Below are 16,880 nucleotides of genomic sequence, written 5' to 3'. Positions count from 1 at the left end.
TTCAATACATGTGATTTATTACATTACAAGGAAAGGCAAAAGCTAATCACATGCTATTTATACTTGGAAATGGTACACTGAGCAAACTCACTAGTCCAGATAGAATCTACAAACAGCAATCAATTTGTTTCCTTGCCACCACTATTGTCACTCATTATATTTCTTATCTGCGAAGAGGATGCCATAAATCAATAGAAAAATTAATCATTATCAAGTGATGATTCTTTGGTAAATTTGGAAATAAACTTATCCTGGGAGATGCTTGAGAAGTCCAAGTGAGAAGTTCACTTAGACGAAGTGAGAAGTTCATCATGAATATAGAACAAGAGTCTCAAACGGAAGATGTTTGAAGGAACGTAAGCGATTTCATCTGAGTTGCTTATTTAATAACTTACAGTTTTGAGCAAGCGTAACATAATTTTTATCATGATGTCAGTTACCTTTAGGTAAAAGTCAGAAATTAGGCACTGCTAATTTTAGAAGCTTATCACTCACCGACCTGTTACCAACTGAAAATTACATAAACATCCTGTACTATATGCTAACGTAGGATTTTTCCAGAACTTACAAATGAGAATGCTCACAAATACCTCAGGAGATAAATCAGTGTAGCAAGCCATAATTAGTGGCGTTTTGTGAAGGTCTGGAACTATTTAAATCAGCTGTGCATTGTTCTTTCCATGGTTTCATTCCGTGAGCCATATATTTCCCCTTTTCCACTGTGTGTGAAGAATGAGGGCAGAGAATACCCACAATTCTATGCTACGCAGAAGGCCAGAGTGTGCCCGTCATCTGGGAACAACCTCAGATTAAATCCCTTGTCCTCATTTTGGTCTTCACTGTGGGCACTTTATAAGGATGTATATTTAAATATAGTGCCTTTTAGGAAAAGAAAAACATATGAGCCCCAGATGAAAGACAGTCTAGTTAATGGAATAAAGAATGACAGGCTTCCTTTTATTACTTTTCTCATTTTCTCTCCTCTGTGAAGTCACTTAATTGCTCCTTGTGCCTTTCTATAAAAAGAGAACTATATTTACCAGCCCTGTAAAAAGTTCGAGTTATGTTAACTGGTCAAAGTTAGGCTAAAAATTGCACTCATGAGAATGTGATTCAAATGAGTGAGACGCGTTTGTCAGCTGCTGAGACGTGTTTCACGCAGGGATCTGCCGGGCAACACTTCTCCAAAGGCACCACCAGGACTGTTAGGTGGTTGTGCAGAATTTCACCGAGAAGTTGTCATATTTTGCTGGGTCCCCAAAGTATTTTTTTTTAACTGAGTGACTATTAAAAATTTGGCAGATTTCATTCACTCAAAATTCTACATTTCTGCCTTCTGATGAAATCTGGCAGCACTGGGAGCAGTTCGCTAGAAATAAGTGTCATCTTATCAATAATGACATTGGCGTGGTTGAGGAAGGCATGACTTTTCCCTTTGTGAGTCCTCGCTCCATCCTGCTGTCTAGGGCTGACGCTGTGCCTGTTGCCAGCGATTAGGTACCTTGCTTTATTACTTGCCTCCTACCTCGATTTGCTCTAGACAGGATCAGTGAAAACCAGAACATCCGTGCTGTGGGTTTCCAGAAAAATAGAGCATCATGTTTTTGTTTCTGGAAGCAGAGATATTGGCAGGTATGTAATGGGGTTAGGCCAATGATGTTGATGTGTTAAAATATTACACCCAACAGTTGTGCTCATGTACCAACACTCACATCCTAGTAGTGAGAGTCTATGCCCCCAGCTTTAGCAGTTCACAGCCTACCTCGAAGTTTGGCCTCAGGGGCCCTATAAATGGAAGCTTTTCCTCAGAAGCCCTTGTTGGGTTCCCTTTCCAGAGCTACTGAAGTGGTCCAGCTGTCTTTTCCTCAGATCTCCTATTGCTTTCTTTGCTGCTTTGAACTTGACGCTCTCAATCTTTCCCCTCACGGCCAGAATTGAGGCCCTTATTTCATATAGAACCCGCACCAAAACATAGGGCAGCTACAACAAATAATTAGTCATTCACTACTCTGTGTCCAATATCTTCTATTACCAGCTTTGATATAGGTCTGATGGCAAATCAATGAACAAAATAGACCCAATGAATACACAAATCACATTCTAAAGGGAAAAAGAGACGGTAATGTTATGAGCAACTGATATATACTGTACTGTGAGGTGGAGAAGGGCTGTGAAGAAAAGTAGCAGAATAAGGAGATTAAAATCAGAGCTGGAGAGGGGAAGCTATTTTTTGTGTGACACCACCTTCAATAAAGTCACTTGTGAAGTGAGAACTAAGATTGCAGAGTATGGTCTGAAAGCACCTGCCGTTTGAGAATAGCACGTGCCGAGAGCCTGGAGGGGAACATACTTGGAGAACTACAGTGAGAGTGGCAGCCTCAGGCCAGGTTATGCAGGAGCACCCAGCCCATTCTAAGCTGTTGGGATTTTATTCTGAGGATGATGGCCATCACTGGAGTCCTTTATAGAGGCGGATTATCTGACCACATCAGATCTAAGCCCCGACTTCTGAGATCCTCCTTCTAAGAAGCCTGATCAGATGGAGGAAAGCTTCTGTATTTTAGAGCTCTGGTTAAATTTGATGTTGATAATCTAATTTATTTTAAGAAGTTAACCATGTTAGATTGTGCCCACATGCTTTTTTTTTTTTTTCCCTAGCAATATAGTACCTGGCATGAAACAAAACATAGAAAGTTGGTGCAGGAGAAATGTGCAAAGTTATATGGAGTACTGTACACAAAATGGCATCAGCTCCTCTTTGGAAACAAATAAGTGGGCTTAGCCTCATTCAAGTCATCAAATTATAAAATAAAACAAAACAGAGCAAAAAACCACACCATCACATGATGCACACCGTATGTTAATTTTCTATAAGTAGTAATTCTCTAGAAGTGTAAGTAGGAGCGTACATGTACATATATACATGTATAATGCTGTTTACTTTCTCCTTAGTGGGTAGAAGTACCCTAAACCAACTGACACTTCTCATTGTTGTGAAAAGTAGAGGCCTTTTGATTATTACGAAAACAGAGTAGCTGTTTTATTAACTTGGTTCTTTTCAATATACTTTCTTAGTGTCCAGGAGGAGCGTTTACACCCACTCTGCGAACCACCAAGGAGTTCCCAGATGATGTCGTCACTTTTATTCGGAACCATCCTCTCATGTACAATTCCATCTACCCGATCCACAGAAGGCCTCTGATCGTGCGTATAGGCACTGACTACAAGTATACCAAGATAGCTGTGGATCGAGTGAATGCTGCTGATGGCAGATACCATGTCCTGTTTCTCGGAACGGGTAAGTATTTGAGTTCAAGCTACAAGAGGGGAGGCGTCAGTGTTTATTTCTGTCTATATCTTAGTGAGGTATTTATCTCTCCAAGCCTCAGGTTCTACATCTGTATAACGATTCTAATAAATTAAACTACTTTATAGCCATATGGAATTGTAAGGAACAAAAAAAATAGGTCTATCTGTGTGTGTATGTAGATGTGTGTGTATACACATACATATATATAGCGTCCATAATAATGAAACAAGAATAATAAGTTGAATTAAAGGGTGGGAAAAATTTTAAGTATTGGCATTACTCTCAACTGAAGCAAACTCAGTAACATCTTAATGAATACATGGAGCCATTTTTTTTGATGGATAATGATGCTTTGTACACCACTTGGAAGTGAAGTTAACTCACATACAGGTGGGTTTTTTGAAGATATTAATGGTGCTATCCTAATACATCCACAAACTCTAATTACTTCCTTCTTTGTAGACCTACACGATTTGAGATGACAAGCCATTATGTTCTAGAGCAGTAGTTCTAAAAGTGTGGTCCCTGGACCAACAAAATCAGTATCACTGGGAACATGTTAGAAATACAGATTCTCAGGCCCCACCCCAGAATTCCAGGGCTGAGACCCAGTCATCTGTGTTGAACAAGCCCTTTAGGTAATTCTGATACACACGGAAGACTGAGAACCACTACGCATGAAAAAGAAATCCCGGCTTACCAGACGGGCTGTAACTAAAAGTATTTGTCAAAGATTCCTGATTACCTCACAGGCAGTGACAAAATCTCTTCACCTACACTCTTTATGATAATGCCTTGTAACATTAGGACTCCTCCATGAAATGAGGTGGTTTCTCTACTGCATTAGGAAATCGATATTTAAAATGCCTGTAAACGTCATTATAAAATATGGCAGAGTTGGAATACACAACTTGTGTTAAGGAATGCATTCTACTCAGACCTCAATCCATTTAACATGTGGATACTTTTTCTTGGGGAAATAAAATTTCCAAAGCATGCTTTTCTCATAATGTTCTTATTTTATCTTTTTTTTTTATTCTTAAACTTGAAACCTCAGATCTGAAAGTTTCATCCACCTATAATTTCGGTTTGTACTGGTGTGAGACGGAGAATCTTCTAAACTCCCGCGAAGTTTGGCATCCTCTCCCACACTTGGACCCAGCTGAGTTTTCACTGGTCCTCTCATCGCTTGCCGCGTCAGAGAAACAATTCTCCCTGCCCAGACTAACCATTCCTCACTCTGTTCTTAATTTATATCTCATCCTGCCATCTCTAGGACCTTCATTATCAATTATATTCTTATTCATTTTCCTTTTCCTTTTCATCCTATAATGAACACTGAGCTTAGAAACCTTATGCTGGGATATGTCTTCACCAGCAGCCACCTCTGCTGTGGCACTGATTTTGCAGGGTCTTGCTATGATAAGAAAAAACATCTTTTAACCCCTGCAATCTCCGTCTCTTCCTTGCATCGTTTGGCATTGGAGAATCTCTCCCTACCTCTTGCGTAAGCATGTGTGTCACAAGTCCCCTCTTTTCTTGGCAGTTCCCTCTTCCTCCGCTGACTTCCTTCTGCCCACAGCATGGATATTCCCAGAGGTTCTGTCCATGGTCCTCATGTGCATATGCACATGGACATCTCGTTTGTTCATTTGCCTCTATTGTCTATTTCTTGAAAACAAATCACTAATGTGTATCATCAGAACTTACCATTTCTTATGCTTATATTTGCATTTACAACTTACTGTTGGGAAACACACATTGTATAAGCCATTAATATTGCAAGCATCCTCCTTCAAACTCAGTTTATCTTCAAACTCAGTCTTCGAAAACTCTCTAAGCAGTACTTAATTCTATCTCCCATATTTGTATTCATTACCGCACATTTCTTTCAAGGGTCTATCTCTTCTTGATATATAATCTTTCTCTAAGAATATCACAGTACCTGATAAGCTCAATAAGTATTTCTTAAAATAAATTGATAATCATAACTACGATCATTGTTGGTCAACAATGAAATGAATTCATGAATGACTCTGAAAGCTAAACTTTATTTATAGATAAGCTGTGTTCTCTAAAGATATAACCTCCATGTAAAAACTATGAAAAGTTTCTCTTAGCCTCAACTCAGATCATCCAACATGGAGTTTGCATTTGAAAATAATTTTTTTTTAACTGAAGCTAAGTGAAATTTGGAGCCACACCTCTCTCTGATGTTTCATATGACACAGAAATGATAGTAGTTTTCTCTATTTTCTTTTGAAATCTGTCTTATAAGTGGACTTTGATGCCACAATCTTGTTTTTCTTCATGAAAATTGACATAAAATTTGTCGATTTCGTGGATGGAATTTTTAAGCGTTTTTGAATGATTCAGCAGAATTTATTCAGATAGAAGACAGTAAGAATCATGCTTTTATACAAATTCTTTGGCTTGTCTTACCACATAAGTTTCTGGCATTTTTACATGGACTTTTTATGTTGGTATTTAAACACTTGTGTCATTTTCAAAAATGGTATTTAGGCATATGTTTTTAATTGTAGTGGGAAGCTTCACTAAGGACGGCTCGCAAGCCACATGCATCTCTCCGGGAGTGTATTCCGATAGGAAAGTGCGTGCTGTGACAGTGCCCCTGCCAACACCATCTTTCTGAAGCGATGGTAACTCACTTAACCATTGCAACTTAGCCACATTGGCGTTGCACTATAATTTAAAAACAATGATTTCCATTTGTCTGAAACTCTAACACCAACACTGTTTACTGCCCAAGTAGTTCTTAGATTGCTGGTGAAATTTCTTCCAAAGAGAGCTCTCTGTTCTGCTTGCACTGGTCTGAGACTGAGAATTGTCTAATTGCTGCACAGTTTGGCATCTCTCCCACACTTGGACATAGCCGCGCTTTCACTGGTCAGTTACTAAAAGTGCCTTATTTGAAATAGTCGGTAGGAGAACCACAGGTCATTATCTCAGGATTCCTCAGCTTTGTGTATCTAAGTATCTTGAGAAGGCTGTCGCATTTGTTGAGTATCCCAAATTCAGCAGTGCCAGAGAGCCCTTTAGTTCTTATAAACAGACAATGATGTTCCAGTTGTTGCCACAAGGAGGACATCTTTCAAATCTTCTGTACTTCATAGAAAATTTAGGGGAACTCAATTAGAACATTAATTGCTAAAGAAGAGGCCCAGAGGGAAAGCTTACGTGACAATTCATTGGAATGCATTAGAAGATTATGTCTCATATTCACATTGAATATTATCAATGATTTTGTAATTCCCAGAGTCTCCATGGGAGTGTGTGGGCTTCATGCCTGGTACCTCTTACAGTTACCTCATTACCACTGTGGTGCACCACTCTGCCTGAGTTTCAGATGGGGATAATCTGGCCTTCCACTCACAGTGGACGGCCTCAGATTTATTTATTTATTTATTTATTTTTAGTTTGTGGCTGGAGCCGGGTTTTGAACCCACCACCACTAGTATATGGGGCCGGCGCCCTACTCCTTGAGCCACAGGTGCTGCCCGCCTCAGATTATTTTCTGTGTGCTGCTTGATGACAAACTAACTCAGAAAAAGGGAATGAAACGGAGGGAGGGAAGGTTGGAGGCAGCATGGAGGCCAGGCACAAACAAGTGAATTTTGTCCCATTGCCTTTTATTTCCTACAGTTACATTATATAAAGTTTGGCAAATTACAAGCAAATCTAGAATTTTATAATTCAGCATTCATAAAGAAAGGTGTATTAGGATACAGCCACACCCGTCCATTTCCATTCTCTCCATTGCTACTTTTGTACTTCAACAGCAAAGTTGAATAATAGCCACAGAGACTCTTAAGCCAGCAAAGCCTAAAATATATACATTTTTTTTGCCTTTTACAGAAAATGTGCTCACTTCTCTTTTTGTTAACAATTGCAAAATTTTGGCAAAATTAAGACTTTTTAAAGAAGCTATTTTCTAATATGTAGACATAATACAGGGATTTATAATGTTGTCCCACATCAATATTGCTTCTATCTTGAGTAAAAAAAAAAAAAAAAAAGAAGAAGAAAAGAAAAAGAACTTCCCCTTTTATTAAAACTTACTAAAACTAGAAACTAAGCTTCTTTATTTCCCTACTCATTCCTGCTGTTACCCTCTACCAAAAAAAAATTGTTTTAAAATCAATGCTTTGTTTTATTCTGTATTATTAGAGCTGTGGATATTTTTATGTTCACTATACCCCCTCCCTTTTTTTTTTTTTTTTAATCTTTAGGAAGGGCTATAAAACAGCAGGCCGGGCTCTCACAAGATTAACGTTTCTATTTTAACTTTGCCACCTACTGCTTACACGTAAGCCATTTGTTCAGAGCAGACTGTATTACACAGTCAAGAGATTTTTGTGTGTTTTCCTTTTGCTTCTGGAGTTATGAAAATATTTAAGTGTCTGGGTTAGGTTTAGCTATGTTCTGTCAAATTTATATATTTAGCACTATACACGAATCAGAATGACATGTGGTTTTTGATGAAAGAGTGAGCGTATTCTTATGAATGGGTGTGAGAAGTTTAGGATGATTTAATGTTATTATGATTTTTTTAATGTCGGGTGGATCCATGTGGTGTTCTGCTGCAGTGCGTCGTATATACCATTTCATGCTTCTTATTAGCTTCCGTTTAGCGGGGTGAGCACTAAGTTGGAATGTTGGCTCCAGTCAGTCCTTTGAAAGAGTGGAGTTTTGAAGTGTGTGCCACATATGTGACTAAAACCTTAAAATCCTTGCCTTGCAGCAGTGAGTCTAACTGCCCTCAGAGCAGCTAACCAGTCCTGGCAGTTGCATCTCTTGGAAGGGTACACTTAATCAACTGCAGAGCCAAGATTTTAGATTTTAAAAGAACTTCCTAAAATACTCCATGTAAAATTGGATAGCTGTAGTAGTGCATTTGGGTTTAGAGAAGACTGTCAGTTGGAAGCTGTGCGTAAATGTCACTCTCAGGATGATGTCTATACGTCCCCTTTGCTTTGGAGTAAGGCACAAATTCCCTTGTAAGTCACTGATTTTTAATAATATCATGGGTCACTTCTTTCCAAAGCAGAATATGGAAACTTCTCAGAGTTTACAATGGATTCTGCAGGGATTTTCACAGCAGGGAAGACTAAGGGAACAGAGTAGAATGATGGCTGAATCTATGAGAGAAGGACAGTAAGTCCAAGATGTCCTGACTACTTAATCACGTGGAAGAGTAGCAAAGAGGGGAATGTGCAGGGAGAGAGGAAAGAGGAACTTAGCCCGTGCAGTGATTGCTGATTTAGAAACAAGTGTTTGCAATTAAATTTTGCCTCGAAAAGCAACATATTAAACATTAAAATATGGCTAATTGCTCAAAGAATTATTTCAAAAAGCAGAATTTGTTTCCAATAAGGTGTTCTTCAGAGATCTCTTCTTTTATGGACAGTGCAAGATCTTATATAATGATTCTATAAAATAAAGTTCGTGTGTGTGTGTATACATATATGTACATAAAAATACATAAATGAATATATGGATAGTTTGAGCCATAAACATATATACAATTGTTGCTAGTCTGCTTAAGATATTCATTTATTTATCTATATATGCAAATAAATATACTTTTTTCAAGTTTCTGAAAAATATTATTAATTTTATAATGATGCCTATTAAATTTATCAACAGTGCTTACCTTTTACCAGCTAAGTTAAGTGAATTATCTCACCTAACTCTTGTAAATATCCTTATAAAACTGAGGAGTTGGAAGAATGTAGGTTCCATGGAAGGCAGGGATACTGGTTTGATTGACTCATTGCTGTATCCTCCCTCCCCAGCCCAGTGCATCACTCAGGGCAGCCCCTCAGTAGACATGTGGATGAATGAGTGAATGAGTTGCATTTATTAACCTCCATTGTATTGTGTCCGGGCAGAATCTCAGATAAACCAAGGCCATGTAGATGGTCGTTAATGTAGGATATAACTAGGATATAATCTCATGCTATCTGATTTCACATTCTGAGTATTTATCCTCTTCCCATTTCTGTCTCATTTGCCATAATTATTTTATATATTTTTGCTTTAATGAAATTAACTGTTTTACATTTTCTGATCTTACTATGACTTAAATGTTTCATCCACATATGATGATATTGCTGATGTGTTGACATTCAGTATTAGCCTTGGCGTTGCTTTGTTTGAGTGATATCAGCACTCACTTTAACCTACTCCATCCACATGTTGTCACCAAGTCCTACGTGTGAACAAATGCTTCCTACGAGGTGACAGAGAAGACTTGGATAAACTTCACCTTGGAATAAACAGAATTTTTGTGTGTGAGTTAACTGTGAATTAATCCTATGAATCCAATACATTTTTATGTAGGTTAAGTATACAGGTAAGTATTTGAGGAGAGAGAAGAGGATGTAAAAACGGGGCAAAACTTTCCCTTGATTTTTGATGTACTACAAATTTTTATATATTTGTAGTCACTAAATTTTTATATCTTTGAAATTTGTTTTTAATCAGGGCTTATCCGTATATTTCTACTCAGAATGCCTTCTACACTCACCAAAACACACATAAAACTCACACTTCTGTTTACTTACCTTGAGTAGATTCTACATAGTTGACTAAAACATTTATAGGGTTTTAAAATATCAATGCAAGGACATAGTGCCTCTCAGCTGGAGGGGAGATGGTGATAATGGGTTCTGTTACATGGCTCAGGTTCATTTACTATTTAATGACCGATATTTCCCTAGATGACTAGAAAACACCTATAGTCAACCTTCGTCCCTGGGCTTGACTCTCTACTATTTATCTGTCTACTCATATGAATGTAAGAAAATTTTCTAGCCTAAAGACATTAAATTATGAAGTCTATTATCTGTGTGTCAAGAATAATAGCCACGCTAAGTTTTGTTTCTTGATGTGCTGCCAAGTTTCCCTGAAGCAGACTTGGCAGCCATTGTCCCTTGGAAAGGAACACACAGACCGGCCAGGTCTTCTCTGTGTGACTACCCACAGGAGGTCGATAGCTACCAGTTGCGGTGGTGGTTTTTGTGGAAATCCAGCCTTTTAAAATTCTGTATTGAACTTGGAAAAGTTCAAATTCCAGAAAATGGAAGGAAATATTTTATTATAAAATGTGAAATGTAGTGTATTATAGAATGTGTAATGTAAATTAGAGCAAAAAGTTATTAAACCAGTTTCTGAGGAAGTCTGTGGTGTTAAAATTGTACCTGTTATACCTAACTTAGTATTTTTCTCTTCCACTAATAATGCGGTAGGCATCACAATGGCCTCACACATATCTTTATGTCCTAATCCCCAGAACTATGGATATGTCTTAATTGGCAAAAGAGATGTGTACATATGTTTAATGTTACAGACCTTGAGATGAGGAGATTTTCTTGAATGGTCTAGATGTGCCCAAACTAATCACACGATTCCTTATAAGCAGATGATATTTCCTGGCTATAGTTAGGAGATGTGACAGGGAGAAATGTCAGAAAAATATAAAAAAAAAAAAAAGAAAGAAAAAAAAGAAAAATATGATTTTGCTGCCATGGAGATGGAGGAATGGGATTATATACCAATGAATGTAGGTGGCCTCTAGAAGCTGGAGATGCAAAAAAGTGGATTCTCCCAAAAGCATCCGGAAAGAAATGAAACCCTCCCAAAACCTTGATTTAGCACAGTGAAACCTGTGTTGAATTTCAGCTCTACCGAATGAATAAAAAATGAATATAATGAGCTTCTGAATTCTAGCATAGTAGTTAATGCATCTCTTAATAATCTCTAAAATAAAGATTAATCAATTCTGATATTTTAAAACTCTGGAAATACTCTTACTGATTAATGCAAAATGTGATATGTTATGTTCTATAGCTCTTTCTCAACCAGTATGAAGCAATATAGTAACATATCCAAAAGATTTCATTCCCTGATTCATTAGAATTTATTGAGCTTTTTGCATGCCAAGACTTATGATAATAAAGAAGAATAGCACTTTCCTTAAGCATCTTTTGGCTCACTGGAAGGTACAGTTGAATTCAATTTAGTAAATATTTACTTAGCATCGAAGTAGCTGTGTGACACATATTTTGGATATTTTCTGCTGCTGCATAACAAATTACCATAAAATTAGTATTTTAAAACTATACCTGTTTATCATCTCACAGATCTGAGTATGATGGCTTAGTGGGCCTCTCTGATCAGGGTCTAACAAGGTTGTAAGCAAATTATAGGCCAGGCCGTATCACTTTTTGAAATTCAAGATCCTCCTCCAGATTCACATTTTTGGCAAAATTAAGTTCTTTGCTGGTGCAGAAATAAGGCCCTTAATTCCCTGAGGCCACCCACAGTATTTTGTCACATGAATCTCTTCATTGTGTATTAAAAACATGGTTATTTGCCTCTCTGTTCACTGGTAAAGCAGGATCTCATACGTTGTAGCATAATTGTGGTATTGACTTATCATCATCTTTGCATTTTTCTTTTGGTTAGAAGCAATTGTCATGTTCCACCTACACTCAAGAATTATAGGTGGGCATGATTCATCACAAGTCCCCTTGCAGTGTGTCAGTCGTGATACTCCCACATTTTAGATAGATTGCTTTGCTAATAATGTATGGACTGAGGGTTCATTAAAAACAGAGACAGGAAAAGAAGATGTTTTGCATAGGTAAGAACTGATAAAATCCTAAATTAAGACAGCGGTTAGAAATGGGAGGTTGAGAAACATCATAAGATTCAAAAGATATTTAGGAGGTGAAAAGGGCGTGATGATAACATATGGATTTGTGGATTGATTTATAGATATGTACATTAGCAAATAATGAAAAAAAGTATTTTGACTGATCAAGGTAATAGAGAATCAGCAAGCATATTTGGAAAGTAATGAATCTCTTTTTGAATGGCACATTTATCCTTTCCTTTGACCTACTGTTTATCAAAAATTGGATAGATCATTTAGAATATATTATCTCTTTAAAACTTGACAAGAAACCACTGAGATAGAATCCTTATCCCCACTTTATAGTTGTGTAAACTGACGCTTTGAGCCTTTAAATAGCTTGCTTAGGATTATGAAGTTGTTAGGGAAAGTAATTAAATGCAACCTCAAGTCTAACTCACATTGAGTTGAAGATTTGGTGGACCATTCAGATAGATAAGTCAGAGAGGGTGTTTGTACAAATGCACTTCAGCAGAGAGGGCTGTACTAGAGATGGAGATATGGGAGCCGTTAGCAATGTAGGTGTCAACTGAATCCATGACAGTGCTTGAGGTCACTGTAGGGAACTGTGCAGATAAGGGTTTCACAATGAGAGCTGATCTAAGGAGTGGGGGAATAAAAAGTATTTACCAAGAAGATGGCGAAGAAGTGATCATGAAAGTAACAGGAGAGTACTAGAAAGCGCTATATCATGGTGGCCTTGAGAACAAGCAAAGGATGGGAGGAAGAAGTCAGGTGCGCCAGCTGTGGCACAGTGGTACCTGAGGCTCCTTGTCATGTGCTGCTCTCCTCATTATCCTATCTTCTTACGTGCTAGTAACGTTTGACAGAAGAATAATCATTCCAGAAGGAAAGACTGGAATGTGGCTAGAAAGAAGTAGGAAGAGGTTACCATGGGCAAGTGAATAGTGGGTTCAGAGATGACCGCATTCAGAGGAGGAAGATGTGGATAGATGCTCCAGTGTATGTATGTGGTCTAAATGTAGAAAGTTAATACCTAAGAGTAGAACTTATGGTAAACATGGAAATTTAGTGTGTATACTTTGTAGGATAGGTAAAACTTATATAATACACTGTGTTATTTAAGATAGGTCAATTTGTCTGAAATTTAAATATAAATTAAAACAATTATTGACACCATATAGTAAGGAATAGTCAAACTTGTGACTATTATAATTACTAATATAATTTTTAGTAATTTACAAAGTCGCAAAATATTAATTTTAGTTATTGCTGAGGCCGTATTTGAATATTCATTAGCTATATCACCAAGAAATAACTATAATAATCCACATGGTGATAGATGACTTGAGCCAATGCTATATCATAATGTATTTCCTTACCCTCCCAGAGAAAGTGAGCTTTTAGAACCAGACTACACAAACATATTAATTGCATACTTATTAAACACATTTTGATATATTAGATATAGCAGGTATTATTATGAGGACAGACACCTTAGTTGAATAAATAAAGTAGGTGAAATATTTAAAAGGGGTTCTTTTGCTGTTATTCTGACTTTTTTATTAAGCCTCAATTAAATAAAAACATAATTTAATCATGTTTTACTATAGAAGTCCAAATATAGTAAAATCATTAGCCTTCATATTTATCTTTCAACTTTGTCCCAGAAGTCTACTCTTCAATTAACCTACCTAAAAGTGTAACTTTGAAACTTCCCATGAGATGTTGGGTGCAAGTTGTGTGTGTACCTGTAAAATTCTAGGTCAACATATGGCATTGTGATATGATAATTAAGAAAGTTTCCCTATAATGACCATTGCTCATTTTACTTGGCAATTTCTCCAAAACCTTGTGTAAAACTACAAAAAACTACAAAATCATTTGTTAGCATGCTTTTTAATGTTATTCCCAGATGAATTCTAGGGTAAAAATTAGGGACCATGCTTTGGTATTTAAGGGCCCTAGGCTTAAATCCTGCCTTCTATCACTTCTCAGTTGTACGACCTTGAGAAAATAATGTAACATCTCTAAGACTAATTTCCTTATTTATACATACTTTGTACATTTTCTTTAAAGATGAAATGAGATAGTATGTGAGGGCTATCTAGAAAGTATCCAGCCATGCACTATGATAAGTAGTTTTAATATTCACTGGATACTTTCCAGACAGTCCTCATATGTGACACTCGAGTGTACTGCTTAGCAATTGGTGAGCATGAAATGATACATAAATACATGGAGCTATAGTGAAATCAGTCACACGTATTCATAAGTCATGTCCATCTGTATACTCACTAAGTATTTTCATGCCTATTGTGACCCCGATACTGTCCTATTCACTAGACATAGCAGTGAACAGAACACACAGTGTAAATGGCAGTGAGCAATATGCATGTGATTATTTTGCGTTATTACTGAAATATGAGTTCACACGATATTAGGAAAAGCTGAAAGCAATACATACAACTTTAACGATATCCTAGATGAAACTGTGGGTGATATGTGGGAGGTATTTCTTTTTATTTAATTCAGATTAATATAGGGATACATATGATTAGGTCACATAGTTTGCTTTTGTGAGGTTAAAGTCCTGAATGTAATTGTGGCCTTCACCCACCACATATGCAATATACCCGGGCAGTGTACCCACTGGGTGGGAATTTACCCATCACCTTCCCTCTCCCTCCCTTACTTGAATTTAACTGAGCTTTCCTATCACATAAGCATGTAGTTGTTGATCTACTGGCTCTAATTAAGTACCGAGTACGTGTAATGCTTGTTTTTCTACTGTGATACACTTCTGTTAGGAGAATGTCCTCCAGATCCATCCAGGTGGTTATAAAACTTTTGTTTAGAAATTACACATAAAAGTAAAGCGCTGGTATTTGAAAGTATATAAATAATTTATTTAACAGATGAGGTGAGAAATAAGAAAGAGCAATTTCAGATCACAGGGAGTAAAATTAATTACTCTGCAGCATTGACAAGGAAGGTTCACATGGACTTTAAGATCTGTACATCCTTGTCAGGTGTGTAGGACAAGGTCATATCTACATTTTATACAGAAGCAAACAGGATTACAGGCTGCCAGTTCTACCCAACTTATCAAATGTAAAACCAGAATGCACAAAATGGAAATAAGGGACACTAGTGCAGGTTCGGGGAGAGGGGAATTGTCTTTCTTTGTAGTTAGTTACTCAACAGTTTTATAGAAACTGCCCTCACCTGAGCTGCTGATGCGGCCTGGTTACCTACCCCTGAGAGTTAACTGCACAAAGAGGATCCCCACCCAGCACTGTCACTCACACGCACAGGGTTCTGCTTACCAGGGACAGCACTAGCCAAGATACCTGCTGAAGTAACTGATCTGGGCAGACAATAGTAGTGTCCTGAATTAGGAAAGTACTTTAAGTAATTTCAGAGGATCTGCTTTTGAAGATTTAAAGTATATCATTTTAAATTAAAACAGAAATCTTATTTCAGTCTATATTTACTTAACTGTATCCCTTAAGTTGTTATTTATGTTGTTCAAGTTGCATATGCTTATAAAAAAATCTGGAAAGTTAAGTACACATAAAAAGAAAAAAACGGAAGCAGAGCAATTGCAGTTTATAGTCTCTTATATGAAACCAAATGTGTTTCAGTGGCAATATATACATAGTTATTAGGCAACAGGACTTACAGAGCCTTGAACATACCCTATAAATATGCACAATACTATTGCAGGAGTGAAACAGAAATTTTGAAATCTGGTGTAATAAATAACAATCATAAATAACTTCAAATCCCATGTAGGTCAAGTTTTATGACCAAATTAGTTTAGCTCAAGACAGGTTTTGCCATCAAAGGATAAAAAACAACAAGAACAACAACAAAACCCAACTTGTGAGTTTTAGAATTTCAGATAAAAGATAATGGAGTGCGTTAAAAACAGACTATAATTCCCTACTCATATCTAGGGATTAGACTATAAATAATTGTTTCTTTGTTTTTATACTCTATAAAATTTAACAAATATCTGTAGCCTTTTTTAAGGGTAAATACATTTATTTTACTGTCATTAAACTTTTCAGAAATGTCATGTGTGTATGTGCTTGTGTGTGTTTAATTAAATCAAATTATTTGTTCACACACAGAAACAAACAATGGTAGGGTGGATTTGGATGTGGTTTGTCCAGGGCTCCAGCTTCTCTCTTTGAAATTTTTGGCTCTGTCTTCTTAAGCAGAGGGAGGGATCCGCTTTGTTCTTATTTCATTTTTATCTTGTTCACAAACGTTTGTAGCAATTCCAAAACTTATATTTATCCACAAACCAATAAGCCCTAACAGAGAGAGGATCATATCTGATTCTCATTATTCCTTTCTATAGATTCGAAATTTTAGTTTGCATCATTTCCCTGCAGAGGAAAATACATCCTTTAGAATTTCTTCATATGCAGGCAACACATTTTCCCAGCTTCTATTGATTGCTTTAGCCTTCAATTAAAAAAAAAAAAAATTGTTTTCATGGAAATAAAATTCTGTGTTTACTTTTTTATTCTTTCAATAATTAAAAAATGTCATTCCATTATCTTCTGGCCTCTTCCATTGTAACAATAATTGTATTCTTTGTTGTGATGACAGTGTCTTTTTTCTCTTACTGTTTCAAGGGTATTTTTTTTTCCTTCTATTGTTTGTTTTCAGCAGTTTAAATATGGTATGCCAAGATTTGTCTCTTTTTATAGTCTCCAATTTAGTGGGTTTTTTGTGTTTTTTTGTTTTTTTTTTTTTTTTTTTTTTTGTCACTGTTTCTTTTTGGTTTTGTGAGAGAGAGTCTTGCTCTGTTGCTTGTGCTGGAGGCTGGAGCTAGAGTGGAGTGGCTTCATCATAGCTCATTGCAACCTCAAA

At 36.8% G+C, this 16,880-nt stretch overlaps 1 protein-coding gene across 1 annotated transcript in view; it reads left to right on the top strand.

The window, feature by feature from the left end:
• Window positions 1–16,880, top strand: part of SEMA3C (semaphorin 3C) — a 153,131-nt gene that overhangs the window by 108,603 nt on the left and 27,648 nt on the right. Inside the window, exon 12 of the mRNA XM_003782625.2 lies at window positions 3,076–3,298. Within this exon, the coding sequence (XP_003782673.1) occupies window positions 3,076–3,298 (223 nt within the window). The remainder of the gene's footprint in view (window positions 1–3,075; window positions 3,299–16,880) is intronic.

This window comes from Otolemur garnettii, unplaced genomic scaffold (genome assembly GCF_000181295.1).
Source record: "Otolemur garnettii isolate 467f Iridium unplaced genomic scaffold, OtoGar3 scaffold00005, whole genome shotgun sequence".
Lineage (NCBI taxonomy): Eukaryota > Metazoa > Chordata > Mammalia > Primates > Galagidae > Otolemur > Otolemur garnettii.
Note: the sequence above shows the minus strand (reverse complement) of the source record. Positions and strands in the feature narration are given on the sequence as shown.